The 25,789-nt window shown below is 49.2% G+C and overlaps 1 protein-coding gene across 8 annotated transcripts; it reads left to right on the top strand.

The window, feature by feature from the left end:
* Positions 1 to 11,471: 11,471 nt before the first annotated feature.
* Positions 11,472 to 22,189, top strand: Nefh (neurofilament heavy chain). 8 transcript variants are annotated; one of them, XM_051200175.1, is made up of 7 exons: positions 11,472 to 12,492; positions 14,438 to 14,637; positions 15,638 to 15,762; positions 19,755 to 20,184; positions 20,347 to 20,400; positions 20,455 to 20,472; positions 20,509 to 22,189. In XM_051200175.1, exons 1-7 carry the CDS (start codon positions 11,610 to 11,612, stop codon positions 21,661 to 21,663), a joined length of 2,865 nt encoding a protein of 954 aa, XP_051056132.1. In that variant the 5' UTR covers positions 11,472 to 11,609; the 3' UTR covers positions 21,664 to 22,189. The 8 variants fall into 8 exon arrangements, with proteins under 8 accessions (XP_051056132.1, XP_051056134.1, XP_051056135.1 ...); XM_051200177.1 differs by having other exon boundaries at positions 11,473 to 12,492; positions 19,755 to 20,166; positions 20,365 to 20,400; XM_051200178.1 differs by lacking the exon at positions 20,455 to 20,472 and having other exon boundaries at positions 11,473 to 12,492; positions 19,755 to 20,166; positions 20,365 to 20,400.
* The last annotated feature ends 3,600 nt before the right edge of the window (positions 22,190 to 25,789 follow it).

The following is a 25,789-nucleotide window of genomic DNA, read 5'->3' as shown; positions in this document are numbered from 1 at the left end:
CAATTAAATTCTTTCTTTTATAAGTTGTCTTGGTCATGGTGTTTCTTTACAGAGATACAACAGTGACCAAGACAGTGTGTATGGGCCATTTTCTTTTCTTTCACATTTGCTGGGGACATAAACGGCAAGGCTGATTCCATAACTCATAACCCAGCTGTTGTGCATAGTGTAATAAACTTCAGATGTATAAGTGTCTCTGTGATGTGTTAAGGGTCTGTCAGGCAGCCGAGCATGGTAGCACACACCTTTAATCCCAGTACTCAAGAGGCAGAGGCAGGGGGACCTCTGAGTCCCAGGCAGCATGGTCTACAAAGCAAGTTCTAGGACAGCCAGAGCTACACAGAGAAACCCTGTCTTGAAAAACTAAACCTAAACCAAATTTGTATAAGCCTGGCATGGTGGCATATACCTATAATTCCAGCCCTGAGGCAGGGAAGGTGGGAAGATTCCTGGGGCTTATTGGCCGGCTAGTTGAATCAGCAAACTCCAGGTTCAATGAGACCCTGTCTCAGTAAATAATGCAACAAGTAAGGCAACTTACACCTCTTGCAAATCCACACATATGATCCTGCAGTTCTGGGAGACCCTCGCCCCACACGGCTCATGGACGGAGGAATGTGGTGGCAGATTTCACAGTGTGCTTGCTGTGAACACAGTACAGTCATCCAAACACCATACTCTAACCTCATACAGCTGGGACCCCTCCCCAAAACCTGCTGCCAGCCAGCCACCCCAGGCTGATCAGAGAACACCTGCAGCCTCAGAGGCCAGGGTGGCCTGAGCACCAAATCTGGATCTTCCACAGATTCAGCAGAACCCCACCTCTCCTCCTTCTCTGGGACACCATCATTTATGGTCCCAGAGGGAGGAGTAGGGAGTGCAGACTCCTCCAGGGCCCAGACAATATAGACACCCCCACCCACCAGCAGTTTCGTTTCCTGAGAGTTTTCTCCCCAAATTCAGTGACACCAATGATTCTCACTGGAATCATAATTTTTCAACTTGACAAAGGCAGAAACTGAGATCCGGAAAGGAGGCGGTGCCTAGGGTGCATAGCCAGAAGCGATAGTTCTGGCACCCAGCACTACTTCAAAGGGAGGCTCTAGATCACATGGAGAGCAAGCATTCCAGTCACTGCAGGTGCAGATATTTGGATGCTTCTGGAGTCACCAGGGATCTGCTGAGTAAGGGAGAAAATCTTACACTCATTAGAAATTCTCAGATCTGGGGAAAGAGCTTGGCTAGCATGTGTGAGTTCCAGGGGTCATGCCCAGTAGTGTGGTGGTGGAGGTAAGGGGTTATAGACAGAGAATAACAGCAGGAAGAGCAGGGGAAGAAAAGCGAGGAGAGGAGAGAGCAAGGTGGGGGAGGGAGGAGTGGAGCAGAGGAGAGGGAGGAGGAAGAGAAATGCTCAGAGGATGTAGTTTGCTGAATCTCAGGTTGTCTTATCATCCACAAAGCATTCAAGATGGAAGGCTGGCTGGGGATGAAGCCTAGTGGTAAGATACTTGTGTGTATGAGGCCTTAGATCCCAATCTTAGCCCCCGGTATATACACAGACACACACACACACACACACACACACACACACACACATCACACACAGATACACACACACACACAGACACATGCACACACATCACACACACACACAGATACACACACATCACACACAGATACGCACACACACAGACACATGCACACACATCACACATACAGACACACAGGTACACACACACACAGACACAGAGACACATGCACACACATCACACATACAGACACACAGATACACACACACAGACACACAGATACACACACATCACACACACAGACACACACAGAGACACACGCACACACACACACAGACACACACATCACACACAGACACACACAGACACACACACACACAGAGACATGCACACACATCACACACACACACAGATACACACACACACACAGACACATGCACACACATCACACATACAGACACACAGGTACACACACACACAGACACAGAGACACATGCACACACATCACACATACAGACACACAGATACAGACACACAGATACACACACACACAGAGACACACGCACACACACACAGACACATGCACACACATCACACACAGACACACAGATACACACACACACATCACACACACAGACACACACAGAGACACACGCACACAGAGACACACACAGACACACAGATATACACACACACACAGACACACAGATACACACACAGACACACACACAGACACACATGCACACACACAGCGAATGGAGAATGATGGTACAAGCCTGTAAACCCAGCACTGATGTCTAAGGGTTTCTGTTGCTATGACCACACACCTTGATCATAAGCATCTTGGAGTTTATTTCCCCTGAATCTCAGGACATACTCCATTGCTAAGGAAAGTCAGGGCCAGAACCTGGAGGCAAGCAGGAGCTGATACAGAGGCCATGGAGGAGTGCTGCAGCTTACTGGCTTGCTCCCCATAGCTTGTTTAGCCCACTTTATTATAGAACCCAGGGGTGGCACTGCCCACAGTGGGCTGGGGCCTCCCACATCAATCACTAGCTAAGAAAATACACTACAGGCTTGCCCAGAGGCCAGTCTTGTGGGAGCATTGCAGCTGGGATATCCTACCATTCATTCACTAACGTGCCCACCCATGCCCAAATCCTGGGCCCCTAGATTCAAGAATCACTCCCTGCTCCCACAAGCTCATGGGCTGGGAAGGATCAGAAGATGTAGGCACCAGTACTGGAGTACATGACACTGCCTAGGCCACAGGATACACACAGGAAATGAGCACCAGGGAGGAGGTGCACAGAGGACGAGGAAGGCATCCTGGGAGAAGACAAGCTCTTGAGTGGGCCAGGGGTCTTCCGAAGCCAGGCTGTGAAGTTTCAGGTTCTAGCTGTTTTCGGCAGGGCAGGTGCTGTTTCTTCACTTCCGAGGATGGTGCTTAGGATCTCATGGGTGCAAGCAAGCACTCTCCCACGGAGCTACACTCCCAGCCTGAGCTAGCAAGTGACTTAACCTCTTCCAAACCCAGTTGGCTTCAACTCTTTGCTACATTGTTGTGGCATCTAAACAAAGTAAAGTGTGCATGAGACTTAATGCCATGGTCATTTACGGCATCTGGATGGGTAGCTGAGACCAGATGCAAAGGAACTTCTGCTTTAGGGACCCTGGACTTGAAGAGACATCCCTAGGAGTGCTCCAGAGATTCTGATCTAGATGACCTGAAGGAGCCTGGGACTCAGCATAACGGGCAATTGAAGTGGGAGAGTATTTTGCGTATGTGTGTGCACACATATGGCTGCATTTGTGTGTGTGGGGGGGCTTGTGTGGTGAGAACGGCAGGCTTTAGACGCTTTCCTGGAAAATGTCTTCCACATTGGTATCTCTTGCCTTTGAGCAAGTGCCACACTGCTGTCTATGTCCTCACACAGCCTGACTGCAGAATTACGAGTCAGAGTGTGCTGTCCCGGGAAGGACAAGCACCCAGCCTGGAGTTGCAGTCTTATATATTTATTTGTATGAGACAGGGTCCAATGTATCCAAGGTCATCCTCATACTTGTTGTGATCTGAGAATGACCTTAAATTTCTGATCCTCCTGCCTCTATCTCCCGAGAGCTGAGATTACAGACATGCCCACTATGCCCAGATGAGATAGAGCAGGGGACCAGTTGTATCCCTAACCCCCAAAAACCTTGCTCAAAGTTCAGCCTCACCTCATTGACCTATCAAACCTGACCATCAAGAATGACACTTTCTTGTTTGTTTGTCTGGTTCTGCTGTATTTTGTTTTCAAGACAGCATTTCACTATGTAGCTCTGACTGTCCTGGAATTCACTACGTAGACTGGGCTGGTCTCTCCACCCCCCAAGTATACCATTATGGCCAGCGAGGAATGAGCTTTTAAGCCTAAGTTAATTATTTCCAGTTCCACCAAGTCCCTCTAAACTCTGACTATTCTGGACTGTGGACTTCCTCCTCCTCTGGCACAGAGATGAAGCATCAGTGTGGTGTGGCCACCACCTCTCCAGCCCCTCTGGCTGCAACCTCGGCAGGCACACTGTTTCTCTGACCTCAGTGTCCTACTCTGCAGGAGGACAGCCTTGCACACCCAGCAGAGCTGCCGCCAGTACCTCATGTGTCAGCAGCCGGAACAAGCAAGCTGGTGCTCACATCCTGACCCTGTCTGACTGCTTCCTTGGTGACTCAGATTTACACTGTGAAAATCAATCATTCCCTCATCATCACTTTTGACTTAGGCGTCCCCAGGACTGGGCATATCAGAAAGCTGAACTCATCACCATTTTGACTTCCTGACTCTGCCATCTGGGAATTCTCCCTCTCCCATGCCTCCCAAGACAACCTAGAAGAGATAAAAACCTAAATGCAAAAAGCACAAAGCCATTTCTCAAACCCCCTTGCTCCCAGCCGGTGCCAGAATGACCCACAGAGCAAAGCCTCCAGCCAGTTGTAATGAACTAGGGAAGTGCTGGCTGGGCCTTCCTGTGAAAGTAGAGTGTGCTGGCAGTCTCACAGTTGAGCATACCTGTTGCACAGCCCAGACACTGACTCTGATCCCAGTTCACACCATATTCTAGCTGTGTGATTTGGGGCAAGTTACTCAATCTCTCAGAACATAAGTAGGTATACTAACAGAATCTACTTGCTAGTGCTGGAGGTATGAAAGGGCAGACATAAAAGCAGAGGCAGTACGATCCTGCTTAAGACAAAAAACAAAACAACAACAACAAAAACAAACAAGAGAGGTCCAGAGGTTAAGAGAACTGGCTGCCCCTCTAGAGGACTCAGACCCCTAGGCTGCAGATCAGCCTAGGGGATCATTCATCCTCTTCTGATATCCACAAGCACCAGGCACACACTGCAGACACACACAGAAAACACTCAACATGAACTAATAGAATAAATAAAAGATAAATAAAACCTAGAGCTGGGGGTATAGTTCAGAGGCAGAGCATTTGCTAGCTAGCATGAACAAGGCCACTGTGTTTGACTCTTAGCATAAACAAATAGTTAAATACCACCCTCCCTTTCCATAAACTACAAGCTTCACATATGCTGCTCTAGGTAAGGAGAGTCCTAAGAGCCACAAAGGACTTGTGATGAGCAAGCCCCACTGTGTCTCTAGATAGAGGTCCCTCAGGATAAACAAACAGCTTCACTCCCCATCTCAGAAGCCATAATTAGCAAGCCACTCAACCAAAACAGCCCAGAATAGGTGTTGGAGCTGGTGGGTATGGTGTGAGCCAGACCTGTGAACCCACCTACCAGCACCCAGGCAGAATTCAGCTTCCCTCTCCACTGAGTCCCAGGGCATCAGATGTGTGGGCTGGATGATTAAGGCTTCATCAGCACTAGGCGGTCCAGAGGCTGTGGGAGTAGGGGAAGATGCAAAATTGTGTGCAATTCTGTCTTTGCAGCTTGCTTCCTCAAGAGTGTAGGGGTGGGGAGGCTACCTCATCTTTACTAGGAATCATACTTAAATTAGGCAAAATGAGGATGCATCTTAGAAATGAGAGGTTGGGAAGGGAAAGAGGGACAGGAAGGACGAAGGCTAAAGAGAAAGGAGGAGGCGCATGGTAGAAAGGAAGAGAGGAGAGGAGGGGAGGGGAGGAGAAGGGAGAGGAGGGGAGAGAGGAGACTGAAGAGAAGGGGAGAGGCGGGGAGAAGAGGGGAAAGGAAGGAGGGGAATGGGGATGAAGCAGAGAAAGGGACAAAGGACAGAGTCAAAGGAGCATGTAGGGTATTATGGCCACTGAAGAGAAACAAAACAAATTATCAGATTTCACAGACATAAAATTGTTGAATGGGGAAAGGGGAGTCCACAGGTGGCAGAGTGGGCAGGTCCTGAGCCTTAGAAGAATGTGAGGCCAGAAACTGTCCGCACGCCTGGTGCTGAAATGTTTCTGTTAATTAGACAGAGCGTTGCTGTCATTCCACAATTCCTTGCTAAGCACATACAGTATGCAACCATTATTCCAAGCACCGGAGGAAATAAGCAGTGGAAAACATGGACAGTTTTATTCTCTGCACAAAACTTATGTTGTATGGTAATGTAAGGCACAAGACCAGGTACACCTTAGTTAGAAAAAGAGAAACAGCTGGGCTGGTGAGACGGCTCAGTGGGAAAGGCACTTGCTACCAAGCCAAAGTTATCTCTGACTCTCTCTGTCTCTGTCTCTCTCTCTCTCTCTCTCACACACACACACACACTCACTCACCCCTGAGGAAGAGAAAAAGGCATTTGAGAGGTAGAGACAGAAGGCTCATGAGTTCAGGGTCAAGTTTCAGCTCTATATCAAATTTAAGGCCAGTGTAAGCTGCCAGATATGGGAAAGAGGAAGGGAAGAAAAGGGGGTTAGGTAGGTTTGAGTGCTGCAACCCACATGATGGAAAGAGAGAGCCAAGTTCTCCTCCGACCTCCATACAGATGCTGTGGCATGTGGATGGCACCTGCACACTCTCACACACATAAATAAATAAAGAAGTAGGCAACCGTGAGGTGTTTCAAATGAGACGTCCCCCATATTTTTGGAAACCTGAATACTTGGTCCCCAGTTGGTGGCACCATTTAGGGAGGCTTAGGAGACGGCTTCGCTGTGAGAAAGGGTGTCCCGTGGGTTTTAAAAACCATGAGCCCTTCCCACTCACCTCTGTCTGCTGCTTGTGGCTTGAGACTGGAGCTCTCAGCTGTCCCTACTGCCACGACTCCCTGACGGTGACAAACTCGCTCCTCTAGACTGAACCAAGTCATCCCTTCCTTCCATAACTTGCCTTGGTCATTTTTTCATAGCAACAGAGAAGCAGCTAATACAAAATGTAATACTTTTTTTTTTTTTAAACAAGAAGGTGTGCTTGACAGGCATGACACTAAAAACAAAACGTAAGCCAGGGCACACTGGTGCTGGGTCACAGGACTCACAGCATGGGCCCTACCCCTTCCCGGGCTCAGCTCCTGAAAGCTGTCATCCTAGGACCTCTCACTGCTTCCCCGTGAGACTTCTGGGCCTCCTCCGTGGAGGAGAAGTGGGTATGTGCACTACTGGCTCCGGCACGGGTGATTTGAGACCCTGGGTTCTGTTACTGAGTTAACTCAGATAAGCCCCCCGCCACTCAGACCTCAGTTTACCTGTCTGTAAAACTGGAAGAAGGGTCCCTGCACAGCAGAGGAGTGCCACTGAGGTGGCAGCAAGAACCCTGTGGTGTGAAAATTCTCTGCTGTACACACCGGGGAGGAGGGGCCCCCTCCCCTGGAGCCGCTTTCTTCGGAGTTATCGAGCTCACCAGCAATACTGAATGAGAGAAACGGAGACAACGGTACCGGGTGGGCACTCACAGTAGCATCACCTTTCCATGGGACTCAGGCAGCAGGTCTGGGACAGCAGAGGGTGAGGCACCTCCGAGTCCCCCACCTTGGGCTCCGCCAGGTAGAAAAGGAAATGCCAGTCATGGTGGTGCACGCCTATAGTCTCTTAAGCAGGCAGGTCAAGAGTTTAAAGACAGTCTGGGTTGAAAAGTTAAAACCCTATCAAATACTAACAAAAATGACTGTAATACCAGCACTCAGGAGGCTGAGATAGGGGTACTGAAAGTTCAAGGCCAGTCTGGGCCACATAGTGATACCCTGCCTCAATAAACCAATAAAAATGCCTGTAATACCAACATTCAGAAGTCTGAGACAGGAGGACAGACTTTAAAGCTAGCCTAGGCTATGTGACAAGACCCTGTCTAAAACGAAAAAAGGAGAGTGCCCTGAATGGTTTTATGTCAACTTGACACAAGCTAGAGTTGTCTGAAAGGAGAGAACCTCAATTGAGAAAATGCCTCCATAAGATCTGGCTCTAAGGCATTTTCTTAGTGATTGATGGGGGAGGGCCCAGCCCATTGAGGGTGGTGCCACCCCTGAGCTGGCAGTCCCGGGTTCCATAAGAAAGCAGGCTCAGCAAGCCATGAGGCACAAGCCTGTAAGGATCTGGCCTCCATGGCTTCTGCACCAGCTCCTGCCTCTGCCATCCTGTCTGACTTTCTCCAGTGATGGATTACAATGTGGAAGTGTCAGCTGAAATAAACCCAAGTTGCTTTTTGGTCATGGTATTTCATCACAGTAGTAAAACTCTCACTAACACAGAAAGGGAGGGGAGGAAGCAGAAGAGGAGAGGAAGGGAGGAAGGGAGAGAGAGGAAAGGGAAGAGGAGAAGAGGAAGGGAGGAGGGGAGAGAGGAAGGGGAAGAGGAGAAGAGGAAGGGAGGAGGGGAGAGAGGAAGGGGAAGAGGAAGAAGAGGAGAGGAAGGGAGGAAGGGAGGAGGGGAGAGAGGAAGGGGAAGAGGAAGAAGAGGAGAGGAAGGGAGGAAGGGAGAGACAGGAAGGGGAAGAGGAAGAAGAGGAGAGGAAGGGAGGAAGGGAGAGAGGAAGGGGAAAGAAAGGAGAGGAAGGGAGGAAGGGAGAGAGGAAGGGGAAGAGGAAGAGGAGAGGAAGGATGGAGGGAGGGGGAAGATGGGAGGAAGAGCAGAGGAAGGAGAACCTGGGACAAGCCTCCTTCAGGGGCATGCACATGGTTTCTAAAGACCTGAGTAGGATGTAATTGATTAAAATTTTCACCATCTTCCAATGGCAACTTCCTGGGAACTGAACTTCTAACATAGAATATTCAGGGTTCAAGTCATACCTGGAAATCTCCTTAAAGCTACCCTGGGACATTCTGGATTGAGATCTAAGGAGGATTAAGAATTGTCCCAAGGAGACACATGGGAACGTGGACTTATGGGATTCAGTGATACCATCATCTAATGTGTGCCTATCACACATAACAGAGGCTTAGTAAGCAATTAAGGGATGTATGGCTAGACATTGTCTTATTCACTGATAAATGTTAAGAATTCAGGAAAGTAAGCAAAAGTAATCTGAAACCACAAGGTCTTAGACAGGAATCATTCTTGGTTCTCACTGAATCACACGTTTTACTAGAAAACTGATAGAATTCATTCATTCACCCATCCATCTATCCATCCACTCACAAGGACAGATTGGTGAGGATATTGCAGAGATTATTGCATGGGGACCACAGAACCTCAGTACACATGATAAATTGGTAACAATACTGCTAGGGATTAGCACTGGGAACCACAGAACCCAGGAGGGGAAATTGACCTTAGCACAGAGTGATGGAGGCCACAGACAGCTTTCTGAAGGTGAGTCTGAAGGGCTGACCAAGGGTTCAGCATTCATGTCCATTTCATAGCCACAAAAGCCATCCTCTTAGAATTCACATGTTACAATCTGATGGTCCCCCTTCACCCACATCCCCCTCATTCCTTTTTGCTATCAACTGCTTATCAGATTTCCCACGCCTAAGAAAAAGCATGTGCATTCTGCAGACAGCTGAAGAGACTCAAAGGGACAAGGATCTAGTGGTGAAATTCCAAGCAGGATGAGAGACAAAAGGGGAGCAGCCTGGATGCAAGGGGCATCCCTACCCAGACCCCCTGCCCATGACATTTTTCAGTGTCTCAGAAAAGCCACTTGCCTCACCCTCTCAACATTTGCAACTAGCATTCATGCCCCTGCAAACAGCAGGGTGACTGGACCTTTAAATTGGGAAAATGCTTCATCATGTTCTGCTTCGCCTTGAAAAACTAGAAACTCCCTCCCCCCTCCTCCCTAGTGCACTCTCCTTCCAGTAAAACGTGGTTAAAGGGACAGTGCCATCACTTCCCTAGCTAAAAGGGTTAGACTGCGGCCAGGGGCTGGGGATAAAACACAGGGCAAGGAGAGGGGCAGGCAGGGGTCTTTTTTAGTCAGTCTGCAGTTTGTCTGTCTTGAGGATCCATCCCTCTAGAAAGAAAACCACAGTAAACTGGGGTGTAGTGGTACTTGAGGTAATTCCTGGGAGAAGTATAGCGCTGGTCAGTGGGCATTGGAGTGGGCTTCTCTCTGCTTCCGGTAGAGACGGTTTGCAGGGAGAGCTTCACACAGAAAGACAGGAACTGGACAGGACATGCAGGGGTGGGTCACTTACGTGCAAGGGTGTGTGACTCATCTACTCCCCCTCAGTTCCCAACCGCACAGCACGGGGTTGAAGCTTGGGAGCTTCTAACCTCCCTACTCTGTGAGACTTAGATCAGCCCTTCCCACTGGTCTCTGTCCCTGGTGCTGAAGTGATGGCGGCAGGGAAGCCTCCACTAACACGCCCTTTGACGGGAAAACCAATCCAAGAAGGAGTCGTAGTCTGAGCCTGAATGCTCTGTGGGGCTCATGAGGGCGTTGGACTTTGACACTGACAAACTCGCCCCCCCCCTTCCTCGGGATCATGAAGGGATGTCTATGGTACTGGCTATTGCGGAGATAGGAGTGAGATGACAAGATGAAACAGAAAAATCAGGCAAGGAAGGGAGAAAGACAAACTTCTCAGGTGTGGGAACGTGGGTGCTAGGTAACCACTGGCAATGTGGGCTCCCTTCCCAAAATTAATCCAGAGATCCTCCAAGCTGGAAGCTCCTGGGGCTACTTGGAGGTTTGGAATTGCATCTTGTCTCTGTTGCACACAAGCGAAAACCAAGTAGGAGAGAACACAATTTGCACAAGGTCATTCGGCTAGCAAAGCACAGCGCTGACCCCCTCCCCCGCCCTGTTTGCAGAACCTGGCTTGGGTGTTCTCTGATTCCACACTTAGAGCAGCATCTTGCTGCCTACTCAAGGACCCCTGCTTCTTCGCCCACAGTTTCACTTGCTGGCAAGATGCAGTCTCCACTTCGTCTTAGCCATTAGAGTTTTTGGAGAGCGCCAAGTTCCCCTCCCATCCTGCATTTCCTTTCTCCTTCTGCAGTTTCCCTTGTTCCCTCAGGGTAGCTCTGCACTCCTTTCAAACTCCTCGTCCCCCTTTCCTACCCCGATGTCAGCTGTAGAGTTCCATAAGCCCCTCCAGAGTGGCCGCTCTAACTAGCATCAGGGAAACATTGACCCAGCTAAGGGGTCTCCATCTATCTTGGATAGCGTCCATCGTGCAATACCATTCAGAATCCCTTCGTGGGTGGTTGCGGTCTTCATCTCAAGGTCCTCTCTAACTGTTAGGGAACCTTCTGTCGCCTCTCATAAGGGATCCTGCGTACTAATCATTGCAGAGTCGCAGCTCTGCAGAGTCGCAGCTACCCAGCCCCATCAGTTCTCAAGCCTTCTCCCAACTTCGAGTGCCCTCTCTTATTCTGAGCACACCAAGAGGGTCTTCCTACGTGCACCTGGAGGTCTGCACTTGTCCGCTCCGGAAGTCCTTTACTCTTTGGTCTGACCTCCGGAGGCTTCACTGACGATGCGACGATTCCCCTTCACTCCTGGGTCCTCCCCCCCAGCCCCGCCCACCTCACTGCGGCGGAGCCGGTCCGCCCGGGGCCGCGGGGGAGGAGGTGGAGAGGGCGGGGCCCTGCTCCCCAGCCCCCCACTGCCGAGGGGCCGGACCCGGCCACCGCGGATATAAAAGAGCCGGGCGTCCCGGAGCTGCCGCAGTGCTGCCCGCCCCGTCCCGGCCCTTCGCTCCTGCTCTGCCGGCGGCCGCACCTGCTTCGACCATGATGAGCTTCGGCGGCGCCGATGCGCTGCTGGGCGCCCCGTTCGCGCCGCTGCACGGAGGCGGCAGCCTGCACTACGCGCTGGGCCGCAAGTCCGGCACCGGCGGCACGCGCTCCGCGGCCGGCTCCTCCAGCGGCTTCCACTCGTGGGCGCGGACGTCCGTGAGCTCCGTGTCCGCCTCGTCCAGCCGCTTCCGCGGAGCCGGCGCCGCCTCGAGCACCGACTCGCTAGACACACTCAGCAACGGGCCGGAGGGCTGCGTGGTGGCGGCGGCGGCAGCGCGCAGCGAAAAGGAGCAGCTGCAGGCTCTGAACGACCGCTTCGCGGGCTACATCGACAAGGTGAGGCAGCTCGAGGCGCACAACCGCAGCCTGGAGGGCGAGGCGGCGGCGCTGCGGCAGCAGCAAGCCGGCCGCGCCGCCATGGGCGAGCTGTACGAGCGCGAGGTGCGCGAGATGCGCGGCGCCGTGCTGCGCCTGGGGGCGGCGCGCGGCCAGCTGCGCCTGGAGCAGGAGCACCTGCTGGAGGACATCGCGCACGTGCGACAGCGGCTGGACGAAGAAGCCCGGCAACGAGAGGAAGCAGAGGCGGCGGCGCGCGCTCTAGCGCGCTTCGCGCAGGAGGCGGAAGCGGCGCGCGTGGAGCTGCAGAAGAAGGCGCAGGCGCTGCAGGAGGAGTGCGGCTACCTGCGGCGCCACCACCAGGAGGAGGTGGGCGAGCTGCTGGGTCAGATCCAGGGCTGCGGTGCCGCCCAAGCGCAGGCGCACGTCGAGGCGCGCGATGCCCTCAAGTGCGACGTGACGTCGGCGCTGCGGGAGATCCGCGCGCAGCTCGAAGGCCATGCGGTGCAGAGCACGCTGCAGTCAGAGGAGTGGTTCCGAGGTGCGCGGGCGCTTGGGGTGGGAAGGGGTCGTCTCCTCCTGGCGGGGCAGTGAGCAGCTGATGCGTTCACCAACTAGATGGTAGGAGTCCTCCCAAAAGTAGTTGGACCCTCTGCAAAGTGCATGCCACCACATAAAATAGCAGTTTTACTCTGGCCCTCCCTTAGGGGGACCCAACCCTGGATTTTCCTTTAGTTGCCGCCCTCCACACTATTTATGTCTGTACTTAAACGCCGGGGCCAACCCCTCAGCTTTCCACACTGTTAAGCAGACCCCAGTTTCAGACTGGTCTGCTTTTCGAACAGACAAGCCCCATCTAGACCAGGGTATTCAGCACCCACTTGCCCTGCCAACTCTGGCCAGCCTTTCTTGCACCGTGTGCAGAGGGAGGAGCAGGAGTATTCTGCTGACCTACCATTCTTCTCCCCACTACTCGTTCAGTATGGAACCAGCATGTGGACCTCATGACTGCCATTGGCCAAGGCAACACTGCCTTACTTCATATACCCATCCTTCTCTCAAAAACTGGGACCTCACAGAGCGGCGGTGGCGCATGCCTTTGATCCCAGCATTCGGGAGGCAGAGGCAGGCAGATCTCTATGAGTTCGAGACTAGCCTGGTCTACAAGAGCTAGATCCAGAACAGCCTCCAAAGCCACAGAGAAACCCTGTCTCAAAAAAACAAAACAAAAACAAAACAAAACAAAAACAAAAACAAAAAAAACAAACAAACAACAAAAAACCCCAAAACAAAACAAAAACTGGGACTTCCCATCTCCCTTTCTCCTCCAATTTGGAGGGCTCTGAGTCAGCTAGACTGCAGTTGCCCTGAAGCACACTGCCCAGTAGCTGCAGGGTGACCTTGACCAACATTGGCTTTCTCTGGTTCATGTTTCTTTTGACATGGAGTAACCGAGTTTCCTAGTCTCAGATGCAGAATCCTTCCTGACATCAGCTATAAACCTGTGCATCGTTCTGAAGGAGAGCGCAGAGTCCAGGTGTTTTCCAAAGGTTGTCTGATGTCCATAATAGCTGAGACTCCTCACTTGGGTGGTTTTTAAGTTTGCTAACACCAGGGAAAGCCAGGAATACTGGGATTTGGATGCTTAGAATTCCCTCTTTTAAGCTCCACTCCTTTGCAGCGGCAGTGAATTGTCCCTCCCCCATCTCTGCAGCAAGGCTCCTCCCAGTGGGGACTTCTCTTCTTTTAGGTTTGTCCTTTACCCAAGCAGAGCATCCAAGGATATGTCCCCACCCGCTGGCCTCTGTCTTTCCACCAGGATCAACTCTTGGTTGTGGGGTGTTCCCTTTCAGGAGATTAAGACCAATTTCTGGTTTCTACTGGAAGATCTGAGAACCCAGAGCCAATGTATGGCTTCCATTGGCTCAGGAGCTGTGCCTGAGGATGAAGTCAGGTAGAGGAAGGGACAAAGGGCTGGTGCACAGGCCATGGGCTCCCCTGTGACCTTGGATTCTGCAGAAACCTGCAAGGAAGTTGCCATGGCTACATTGTAACTGATCGCTCCCACAGCTTTCATGCCTGGTGAGATCACAGGCATATTAACTTCCACAAGCCTGCAGACCCCAGCTGAGCATAAGGCCTCATGCTAGATTTCCCACCTGCACCCCCTCCTCCCCAGTATGCCAGACCTTTGGTAAGGAGTTCTGCCAGGCACTGGCACCAGGAACAGGACCTTCCTTTCTCCTGAGTGGTTTATGGATCAAGTTGAGGGAGACAAATCTGTTTTTCAAAGCCAAATAGACTAAATTTGAATCCTGCCACTCACTAACTGGGTGGCTTTGGACAAGAGTGACTTGACTGTCACAGGATGGGATGGATTAACATGTTGGTACATCTTCAACCAATGTGTGTCACTTTCCAAATCTGAGTATTGGAACCAATTTCAGATGTGCCTAACCTTGTGCCCTGGTTCCTCCCCTGTTCAGTGAGGTTGGACCGACTGTCAGAGGCGGCCAAGGTGAATACAGATGCCATGCGCTCGGCACAGGAGGAGATAACCGAGTACCGGAGGCAGCTGCAGGCCAGGACCACGGAGCTGGAGGCGCTGAAAAGCACCAAAGATTCACTGGAGAGGCAGCGCTCTGAGCTAGAAGACCGTCATCAGGCAGACATTGCATCCTATCAGGTGAGCAGAGGAACCGTCACTTCCCTTCTTAGAGAAAGACCTGGACTCTGAGTCAGACACTGTTCCTTGTTGTGGACCTGGAGACTTATCTGCCTATCTGGATTAAAATGTCTTTTCTGAAATGAGAAGAAGGAAAAACAAGAACAAAAACCACTGCGCTGCAGAGATGTGAAGGTCACCAGTGCGGGGTGTGTGTGTGGGATAACTCAGTGGTAGAGTTCTTTCCTTCCTACTATGTGTGAGGCCCTGGGCTCCATCCTAGCACCTATAAATAATTTACTACTTAAATGTAAATGTTCAGCATAATCTTGGTTAGAGTAGTTAATCTCTTGTAGTCACCAGTGTCTGTGGGTGTGGCCTGGGGGCAACTTTGGCAGGTTTTTTCAGTTAAAAACAATTGGGGAGAAAAGTGTACTTTCTTAGAATCACATAAACAAGTAATGTGATGATTACAGAGAAATTAGGAACTGAAGAAATGTAACACAAGAGATAAAAGGTAGTTGTAAAGGTTCACTTTAGGCCGTGCCCCAGTGGGAAGGTGTCTCATCTCTATGCATAGCTTCTGGGGACCCTCTGGCTTGCCAGGTAATCAAAGAGCAGACACTTGCCAAGAACTGACATTTACAGGCACTTTCGGAAAGAATAGAAAACAAAGTAGCTAAAACTGCTCTCTCCCCAGGGCCCTGTGTATGATGTTACTCAAGTGTTCTACCACTGGGCTACACCTCAACCCTTTCATGGAGCACTTTCTAAGGCATCTGTAAATATTCACCCATCATTATACTGAGTGAGCCAGTATCAGTTATATATCGTTCCAGATCTTTCCTCAGGCTAAGATTTTCAATCCAGAGTTTTCCATGTCTGTACATGAGTATCTTGCAGTTTTGTCAGGGTGGAGCTTTGTCCCCAGCCAGGTGGCTGAGCAGGGTGGCCCCAGCTTATCTGGAACTGAGGGCCAGGTACCAGCTGACAGATGACTTGACTGATCTGCCATCCACAGGATGCTATTCAGCAGCTGGACAATGAGCTGAGAAACACCAAGTGGGAGATGGCAGCACAGCTCCGAGAGTACCAGGACCTGCTCAATGTCAAGATGGCCCTGGATATTGAGATTGCTGCTTACAGGTGAGGCAGCCCAGTAGTCTTGAGCGGTACAGAGCTGCATGCTCTCAGAGCCTCGAGGCAGTATAGAGCTTCATGTTTTCAGATCCTTGAGGCTGCATGGAGCCCGTGTTCTCAGATCCTTGAGGCTGCATGGAGCCCTATGTTCTCAGATCCTTGAGGCTGCATGGAGCCCTATGTTCTCAGATCCTTGAGGCTGCATGGAGCCCTATGTTCTCAGATCCTTGAGGCTGCATGGAGCCCTATGTTCTCAGATCCTTGAGGCTGCATGGAGTCCTATGTTCTCAGATCCTCGAGGCTGCATAGAGCCCTGTGTTCCAATGAAGCAATAAGTCTCCAGTTTCAAGTTGTGTTTAGGTAGCCTGCTACTTTTTAAAGACAAAAGTTTTTTTTTTTTTTTTTTTTTTTTTTTTTTGTCTTTGTCTTCTTTTGTTTTTGGAACAGATTTTACTATGTAGCCCTATCTAGCCTTGAACTCACTATATAGACCAGGCTGCTTTATAGCTCATGGAGACCCACCTACCATTGCCTCCCAAGTGCTGGGACTCAAGGTGTGCACCACCTCAGCCTACCTAAGACAAAAATACCCCCTTCTCTCTCTCTCTCTCTCTCTCTCTCTCTCTCTCTCTCTCTCTCTGTGTGTGTGTGTGTGTGTGTGTGTGTGTATGTGTATGTGTGTGTGTGTGTGTGTACTCTCCTTCCCCTTTACATGGGTTCTGGGGATTGGATTCAGGCATTCAGGCTTGTGCAGCAGGCATCACTACCCACATGGCCATCTTACCAGCCAAAAGTATTTCAGTTGTGAACCTGAACCTTTAAGGGCTCAGCTATCCCTCCAGTCCTCATTATAGAAAAATATATTTAATTCTGTATAATAAGGCAAGATGGTTCAGTGGGTAAAGGGCTATCTGAGAGCCTAAGTTTGATCACCAGAATCTACTGCAGAAAGATAACGGATACCAGAAAGTTGTCTTGCATGCACACATGTAACCACACCCATGCACACATACAATAAAATTAGAGAATTTTAAAATATATATCTTAAAATTTGCCATTTCACCATTTTAAATAAACAATTCAGTGGTATTAAGTACATTTGCATATGCAGCACTCATCCCCATCCATTTCCAGAGCTATTTTTATCATCCCAGATTCCTCATTGGCCCCTGCCCTCAGCCCTGACAATATTCTACTTCCCAAGAGACAGAACTCTTGAGGCTAACTTATTTTTTTATATATTCATTTTTTTTTCTTATTTTACATATGGATCCCAGTTCCCTCTCCCTCCCTCCTATGCCCCCGGGTGCCTCCCCATCTCACTCCCCCCCCCACTCCACAGAGAGGGTGATGCCTTCAGGAGGGATCATTAAAATCTGTCAAGTCATTTGGAGTAGGGACTAGGCCCTCCCTTCTTCCTCTAAGCTCAGGGAGTATCCCTTCATGGGGAATGTGCTCCCCAAGTCATTTCATGCACCAGGGATCATCCTGGTTCCACTGTCTGAGGTCCCTTAGACTGCCCAGGCCTTCTGAGACGCACATTCAGGGGGTCTGAGTCAGTCCAATGCTGGTTTCACAGCTATTAGTCTGGGGGTCCATGAACTCCCCCTTGTTCAGGTCAGCTGTTTCTGTGGGTTTCTGTATCTTGGTCTGACCCCTTTGCTTAGTACTCCTCCCTCTCTGCATCTGGGTTCCAGGAGTTCAGCTCAGTGTTTAGCTGTGGGTGTCTGCTTCTGTTTCCATCAGCTACTAGATGAGGGCTCTAGGATGGCATATAAGTTAGTCGTCAATCTCATTATCAGGGAAGGGCATTTAAGGTAGCCTTTCCACTGTTGCTCAGATTGTTAGTTGGGGTCATCCTTGTAGGTCTCTAAACATTTCTGTATACTCAGTTTTCTCTTCAAACCTTTGATGGCTAACTGTATTATAGTATCTCTTTTTATTTTATTTTATTTTATTTTTGCTCTTGTCTATTCGTCCCCTGACTCAATCTTCCTAGTCCCACATGTTCTCCTCTCCTCCCCTTCTCTTTCTCCTAGCTCCCTCTCCACTCACTGCCCCCCCCCCACTCCCAATATGCTCAGGCGATTTTGTCCCTTCCCCCTTCTGTGAGGGACCTTGTATGAATCTCCTAGGTTCCTCCTTGTATCCTAGTTTCTTTGGCGGTGTGAATTGTAGGCTGGTGATCCTTTGCTCTAGGTCTAAAATCCATATATGAGTGAGTGCATACCATGTTCCTCTTTTTGTGACTGGGTTACCTCACTCTGGATGGTTTCAAGTTGCATCCATTTGCCTGTGAATTTCAAGATTCCATTGGTTCCCCTCCCCCACTGTGTAGTATCCATTGTGTAAATGTGCCACATCTTTTTTATCCATTCTTCAGTTAAGGGGCATCTCTGACTTATTTTCTTTTAATTGCATTTTATTTACTTATGTGTGTATGTGTGTGTGTCTGAATGCACACAAATGGAAATTAGAGGGTGTGTGTGTGTTTGCATGCACATGTATATACATGTCAGAAGTTTGGGGAGTTGGTGTTTTGCTTCCACCATGTGGGTCCTAGGTATAAAAAATACCAAGTCCTTGGTCTCAATGGTAGGTATACTTATACTTACCTGCTGAGCTATCTCATTGGCTCAAGTGACTTGTGTTCTTTCTGACTGGGACATACAGTCAGGGACCATCATAAACCCATTCTTAGCTTACTAGGCTTTCATTCCTTGCAAAAATAAATGGAGATGATAAAAACAGCATGCATGCCATGGGCTGTTGGGAGGCTGAGCCAGTCTTGTTCATAGGGAAATCCAGCTGACACAGGTTCTTCTGGGCAGTCACACAGTCTCACTGAATGGGAGCCATGAGAAGACCAGTCCCCAAAGATGAGCCCCCCCCCCCTTGACTGTGTCTTCTTCCTGGCTCTGGTCTAATCTTGATACTCAGCACAGTGCACTAGCCAGGAATCAGAGTGATCCTTGAGTTAGAAAGACAGGCCCAGGCTGCTGGATTGAGACCTGTAGTTTAATTAGAGCCAGGGCAATGTTTCAGTTGTTATATTTGGAAAACACTGTTGGGGGGGGACCTCCTATATTTCTTCAGGCAGACCCTCTATCAAGCTCTTAACATTCACCATTTCACAGAAGCAGCCCTCTGAGGTAAGGACTCTGGTGGTCATCTCTCTACCAGTGAGGTAAAGGGAGGCCTTCAGAGTCTGGGTAGCTCAGAGAAGCTCACAGCTAGTGAGTAGCTAAGTGAGAGAAGAAATCCCAAAGAATGGCTGCAAAGGTGATTGGACAGCTCCAAATGGCAATATCCCAAAGCTCTCAAACTACATTTATAAGTATCGGCTTGCTTGTCCTCAGCTTTTTTCTCTCAGCCATGGGAGGGATTTATTTTTCATGTGTGTGTGTGTGTGTGTGTGTGCGTGTGTGTGCGCGCGCAGGGTATAACTTTCAGTAGTCATAGTAGTTATGTCTCTCTTTTTCCAGACTCAGGACCTCATATACACTGGACCAGCAATAAACCACTGAGCCACACTCCCAGACCTCCAGCTTTCTCTTGAATGGGGTTTTAGTTGAGGGGCAATAAGTGTAAGTTTTGTAGGAGTTTTTCTATTGAGGGCCATTCTTTAGGGAGACGTTTCCTTTCATAAATAGCAGTGCAGCCCCCTGGGGATCAGGCTCTGCATGTGGTCACCAGAACGCTTTGTTAAGTAATGTTCCCTATTCTCAAAGTGCTTCCTGCTGAGGCTGTGACCAGTGGGGAGTGTGTGCTTGGCATGACCCAATCCTGAGCACCAGAAAAAAATAAGTAAAGAGAGAGAAATAAGGAATGAGAGAGAAAGGAAAGAAGAAAAAAGGAAACGAAAGTGAAATTTCATTCATATCCTTCATTCACCAAACCCTGTCATTGAATGCAGGGGAGCTTCTGGAAAACCAAGGAAAATTCCAAACCTGCAGTGTGCTCTGCGTTAATGGTGTGTTTCATTATCCATTCTGCAGAAAGCTCCTGGAAGGCGAAGAGTGTCGGATTGGCTTTGGTCCAAGTCCCTTCTCTCTTACTGAGGGACTCCCGAAGATTCCCTCCACATCCACTCACATAAAAGTCAAAAGCGAAGAGAAGATAAAAGTGGTAGAAAAATCAGAGAAAGAAACTGTGATTGTGGAGGAGCAGACAGAAGAGATCCAGGTGACTGAAGAAGTGACAGAAGAGGAGGAGAAAGAGGCCAAAGAGGAGGAAGGAGGAGATGAAACAGAAGAGGGAGGGGAAGATGTAACATCTCCCCCTGCAGAAGTGGCCCAATCTCCAGAAAAGGAAACCAAATCTCCTGTGAAGGAAGAAGCTAAGTCCCCAGCTGAGGTAAAATCTCCAGCTGAGGCCAAGTCACCAGCTCAGGTAAAATCTCCAGCTGAGGCCAAGTCTCCTGCTGAGGCCAAGTCACCAGCTGAGGCCAAGTCTCCTGCTGAGGCCAAGTCACCAGCTGAGGCCAAGTCACCTGCTGAGGTCAAGTCTCCTGCTGAGGCCAAGTCTCCTGCTGAGGTCAAGTCTCCTGCTGAGGCCAAGTCTCCTGCTGAGGCCAAGTCACCAGCTGAGGCCAAGTCACCAGCTCAGGTAAAATCTCCAGCTGAGGCCAAGTCTCCTGCTGAGGTCAAGTCACCAGCTGAGGCCAAGTCACCTGTTGAAGTCAAGTCACCAGCTCAGGTAAAATCTCCAGCTGAGGCCAAGTCCCCAACTGCAGCCAAGTCACCAGCTGAGGTAAAATCTCCAGAGAAAGTCAAGACCCCTCTAAAGGAAGGAGCAAAATTCCCAGTTGAGGAGTCCAAGTCGCCTGTGAAGGAAGAAGTGAAGTCCCCAGCAGAAGTAAAATCTCCAGAGAAGGCCAAGTCTCCAGTTAAGGAAGAAGCAACATCTCCAGCCCAAGCCAAGTTTCCAGAGAAGGAAGAAGTTAAATCACCAGCAGCAGTCAAATCTCCTGAGAAGGCCAAGTCCCCTGTGAAGGAAGAGGTCAAGCCTCCAGCTGAGGTGAAATCCCCTGACAAGGCTAAGAGTCCAGTGAAGGAGGAATCAGAGTCTCCTGAGAAGGTCAAGACTCTAGATGTAAAATCCCCAGAAGCCAAGACTCTAGGGAAGGAAGAAGCAAAGTACTCCGCAGACATCAAATCTCCCGAGCAGGCCAAAAGTCCTGCCAAGGAGGAGGTCAAGTCCCCAGAGAGGGTCAAGTCCCCTGAGAAGGCCAAGTCCCCTGAGAAGGAAGATGCCAAGGCTTCTGAGAAGGAAGTTTCCAAGAAGGAAGAGATGAAGTCCCCTGTGAAGGAGGAGGTGAAAGCCAAAGAACCCCCAAAGAAAGTAGAGGAGGAGAAGACCACCGCTACACCAAAGACAGAAGAGGAGGTGATCAAGAAAGATGAACCACCCCAGAAGGAAGCTGCAAAGCCCAAGGTGGAAGAGAAGAAGGAAATCCCAGGAGAAAAGCCCAAGGACTCCACAGTGGAAGCCAAGAAGGAAAAGTCTGAAGAGAAGAAAGCAGTGACCCCAGAGAAGGAGACTCCTGCCAAGGTGGAGGTAAAGGAAGAGGCTAAATCCAAAGAGAAGACAGAGACCAAGACAGAAGTGGATGACACCAAGGCCAAAGAACCCAGCAAACCTGCAGAGCAGGAAAGGCCACAGAAGGAAGAGATGCTGGCAGCACCAGAGAAGAGAGACGGCAAGGAGGAGAAGGCCACAGAGTCCAAGAAGCCCGAGGAGAAGCCCAAGACGGAGGCCAAGGCCAAGGAGGACGACAAGGGCCTTCCCAAAGAGCCCAGCAAACCCAAGACAGAAAAGGCTGAAAAATCCTCTAGCACAGACCAAAAAGACAGCCAGCCTGCAGAGAAGGCCACAGAGGACAAGGCCACCAAGGGGGAGAAGTAAGGCCACGACATGTTCATCCAGGAACAGCCAAAGAAACTCGGAGGGTCCCAGTACTAAAGAGTCAGTGTAATAAATTTTATTCCTTCCTTTCCTTTCTGTAAGAAGAAACACTGTTTAGATGATGGGCCTGCCCTCACCAAACAGGAATTTCTGTTAGGATTAAGCTAGCAAGAGAAGATACCCTCAGCCCTGGCCCCCGATGCCCCAAACCCACCCCAGGTGATGGACAATTATGATAGCTTATTGTAGCCGAATGTGACATATGCTGAATGCTACATGAAAACCACTTGACTAAAAACTGTCCCGTCCTTTCCAAATAAGTGCATTTATTTCCTGTATGTACAACTGACAGATGATCGCAATAATGAATGAGCAGTTAGAAATGCATTATGCTTGAGATGTTGTAACCTATTCCTGAATGCCTTCTTGTTTTCCAAAGGAGTGGTCAGGCCCTTACCCAGCACTCTATCCGGGAGGAGCTGCAGCAGGCGAATCAGGGCCAGGGCCACTGAACCATGCCAGAGCGCACTTTCCACTGGAGTCCACTTTCAATTGCTTCCATGCAATAAAACCAAGTGCTTCTAAAATAAAATTGGGGCAGTTCTTGTTTGTTCCCTTCCCCTGGGAAGGCTAGGGGCAGGGGCAGGAGGTCTAGATGTCACAGCAGATCTGTGCCAGTGACCTGGAGCACTTTCATCAGACTCCAGACTCCACACTGTTGATTGACATCACAATCTGAGGGGGAGGCATAGTACACACTTTGCCAAACCCCAGTGCACCCTAATGAACATTGATGCCTGGGAACAGTGAGCCCCAGGAGGATGTTGAACGGCCCAATGACTCTGCATGTTAGACGAAAAGCACCGGCGTATAAGGTCACACATGGTGAAGACTACAATAATTACCTACTTTATAGCCAATCTGCTTCTCTGGGCATGGATTTTATTTTCAGTACTCCACTCCCACCCCTTTTGTATTTTTATTTTGAGATGTTGTCTTGCTTAAATGCCTAGGTTTATCTTGAACCTGTCTCTCCCTCCCAAATAGCTGGGGTTGCATGCATGTTCCACTATCCCTGGCTCCAGAAGTAATTTTGAAAGCGGTGGTCCTCCTACAGGTTTCCATGGCACCCTCACTGTTAAATCCTTGGTGGTACTGGCATGACCCCTTATTCTGCTTGCCCTGAGTACTATTATTACAGGCATGGGCCACCTTGCCTGGCTCTCCCCCATGTGCCTTGCCTTAAAAGGTTACAAGCGTCTGAATATCTCCAAATTTCTTATAATGATGGCAAGTACCATGTTAAGAAATATCCATAGTACCTAAATGATCTGTGGTCTGTGTGTGTACCATTCTTCTGAGATGGGCTGTTGAGTAGTCCAGACTAACTTCTAATTCACTACATAGAGAATGAATGACATAGAACTCCTGATCTTTCTTTCTTAACCTCCCAAGTGCTGGGCTCCACGTGTGTATCACCACCCTGGCTTATGTAGTCCCAAGGGTCAAATCCGGGGCTTGTGCTACCAGTGAAGAGAGCACTGATCCCATTTTTCTTCTCTGTGGCTTTGGAAGCTGTCCTGGAACTAGCTCTTGTAGACTAGGCTGGCTTTGAACCCACAGAGATCAGCCTGACTCTGAGTGATGGTTTTAAACACATACACCACCACTGCCCGACCCAAAGGTTTATTTATTATGTATACAATATTCTGTCTGCAAGTTCACCTGTGGGCCAGAAGAGGGCACCAAATCTCATTACAGACGGTTGTGAGCCATCATGTGGATGCTGGGAATTAAGCTCAGAACTTCTGGAAGAGCAGCCAGTGCTCTTAACCTCTGAGCCATCTCTCCAGCCCCACTAGAACAGTCTTAGGTGACTGCAAGGTGTGCTATTAACTGTGAGGTGCTGCAAACATTCTCGGGATGTGAGAGAGATTTTCAGAATATTGCAATAACACTGATGTTAGAACCAGGATTCAACTCTAGAATTCTAGAATTCTAAAAAATTACTAGTTAATAAAATTTATGTTCACCAAAGCTTCAAGGTACACATATGTAACCTGGGTTTGTGGTGCACACTTGTAATCCCAACACTCAAGAGGTGGAGGTGGGAGGGTTAGAAGTTCAAGGTCGTCCTAGCACTACCCAAGAAGTTGGACAGGCTGGAGAGATGACTGCGTGGCTAAGAGTACTTTTGCTCTTGCAGAGAAACTCAGGTTCCATTCCCAGATCCCACATGGTGGCTTATAGTTGTATGTATATATAGCTCCAGTCTCAGGGCATCTGATGCCCTCTTCTGGCCACAGGCACTAGGCACACATGTGCAGATAGAACATACATGCAGATAGAACACTCACACACATAAAATAAAGCAAAAATAATTTTTAAGAAGCTGGAGACAGTTGAGACCCTGTCTGAAAAAAAATGAAAAAGAACAACTGAGTTGATTTTGTGTCTACTCACTACTAGTAATGAACACAACACACTAAACACACCAGCAAACACACAATCTGATCACACTGGACACACCAGCAACACACAATTGATCACACTGGACACACCAGCAACACACAATCTAGACACACTGGACCCACCAGCAACACACAATCTGAACAGGCTTTTTGTTTATTTTTAGATAGGGTCTCACCTGTAACCCCAGCTGGACTGGTACTTGCTATGGAAACCAGGTTGACCCTTGAACTCAAAAAGATCCACTCTATCCCTAAGCACTCCCTAAGCACTGATTAAAGGGGTGTGCTGCCACATCTGGCTGAACAGAGAATCAAAAAAAAAAAAATTATAATAGCATTAAAAGAGCCATTTGCAAAGGCAAGTAGATCAATGCAAGTGTGAGACCAGCCCAGCCTACACCCTGTACTTGTGTATCACAAATACACAACAGGGTCTCACATAGCAGTTTGGCCTCAAACACTACGAAGACAATGATGGCCTTTTAGTCCAGCTTCCACCCCCATTTCCCAGGTGCTGGGGTTTCGGTGTGCACCACACACCCTGCTCTTAATATTGTTTAAAGCACAATACTACCAGGGGTAATTTACAGATTCATTACAGTCCCTATCAAAATTTTCATGCCTGGGTCAGTGATGATGGCTTAGTGGGTCAAGGCAGTCACAGCTAAGTCTGATAAGCCTGAGATCTATTCTCAGGACCCACAAGTTGGAGGGAAAGAACAAGCTCTTAAAGGTTGTTTTCTCACACACCTTCGAGTGCACGCACACACATACACACACATTCAACAATAGTAATTAAAGTTTTATTGCTAAACATTTTTACTGATTCATAAACTTATATGGGACTGCTCATGCTCACAAATTAGAAAATAATGAAAAGAGGTACAGGGCACCCAGCAATCTTTCCTCACCTACAGACCTCTTTCCAAGGCCTCTCCCCTTACAGTCTAGACGCTGGGTATAATACTAAAAGTAGATTTGTCGGGGCAGCATGGCGGCACACCTTTAATCCCAGGGGAGGCAGAGGCAGGAGGATCTCTGTGAGTTCAAAGCCAGTCTGGTTTACATATCGAGTTCCAAGCAACCTAGGACTACAAGGTGAGACCCTGTCTCACACAAACACAAAGCAACAAATATTATGTTTTTTTGTTTTGTTTTTGCATGTATGTGTACATGTATAAACATGTGTGTTACAGGGCTGGTGTGGAGGTCTAGGGATAACTGGTGGGAGTCAGTCCACAGCTTCTACAATGTAGGTCCTAGGGATCAAATTTAGGACAATAGACTTGTATAGCAAGTGCCTTTAGCACTGAGCCATCTAATCATCATGCATTGGCCACTGGACATACATACATGAGGAGGTCACAGGATATTTTTTGTGTAGTCAGTTTCCTCTGGGATTTAACTTAGGTGACTAGTGTTGTAGAGCAGACACTTTTACCTCATTGAGCTATTTTGGCAGTCCCTAAAAGTGGGTTCCTAATCCTCACAACCACCGAACAGCTATCTCCGTTTGGAAATGGGGATTCATCCCAACACCAAAGATGAACTGGACAGCCTGTCCAGGATCAAGCATGCTCAGAGGTGAAAGGCACCCAGTGGGCCATCATGACACTAAAATATAATTCCTGACCACCAGGCTCCTCTGAGTATAC

Source organism: Phodopus roborovskii, unplaced genomic scaffold (genome assembly GCF_943737965.1).
Source record: "Phodopus roborovskii unplaced genomic scaffold, PHOROB, whole genome shotgun sequence".
NCBI classification, from domain to species: Eukaryota; Metazoa; Chordata; class Mammalia; order Rodentia; family Cricetidae; genus Phodopus; species Phodopus roborovskii.
Note: the sequence above shows the minus strand (reverse complement) of the source record. Positions and strands in the feature narration are given on the sequence as shown.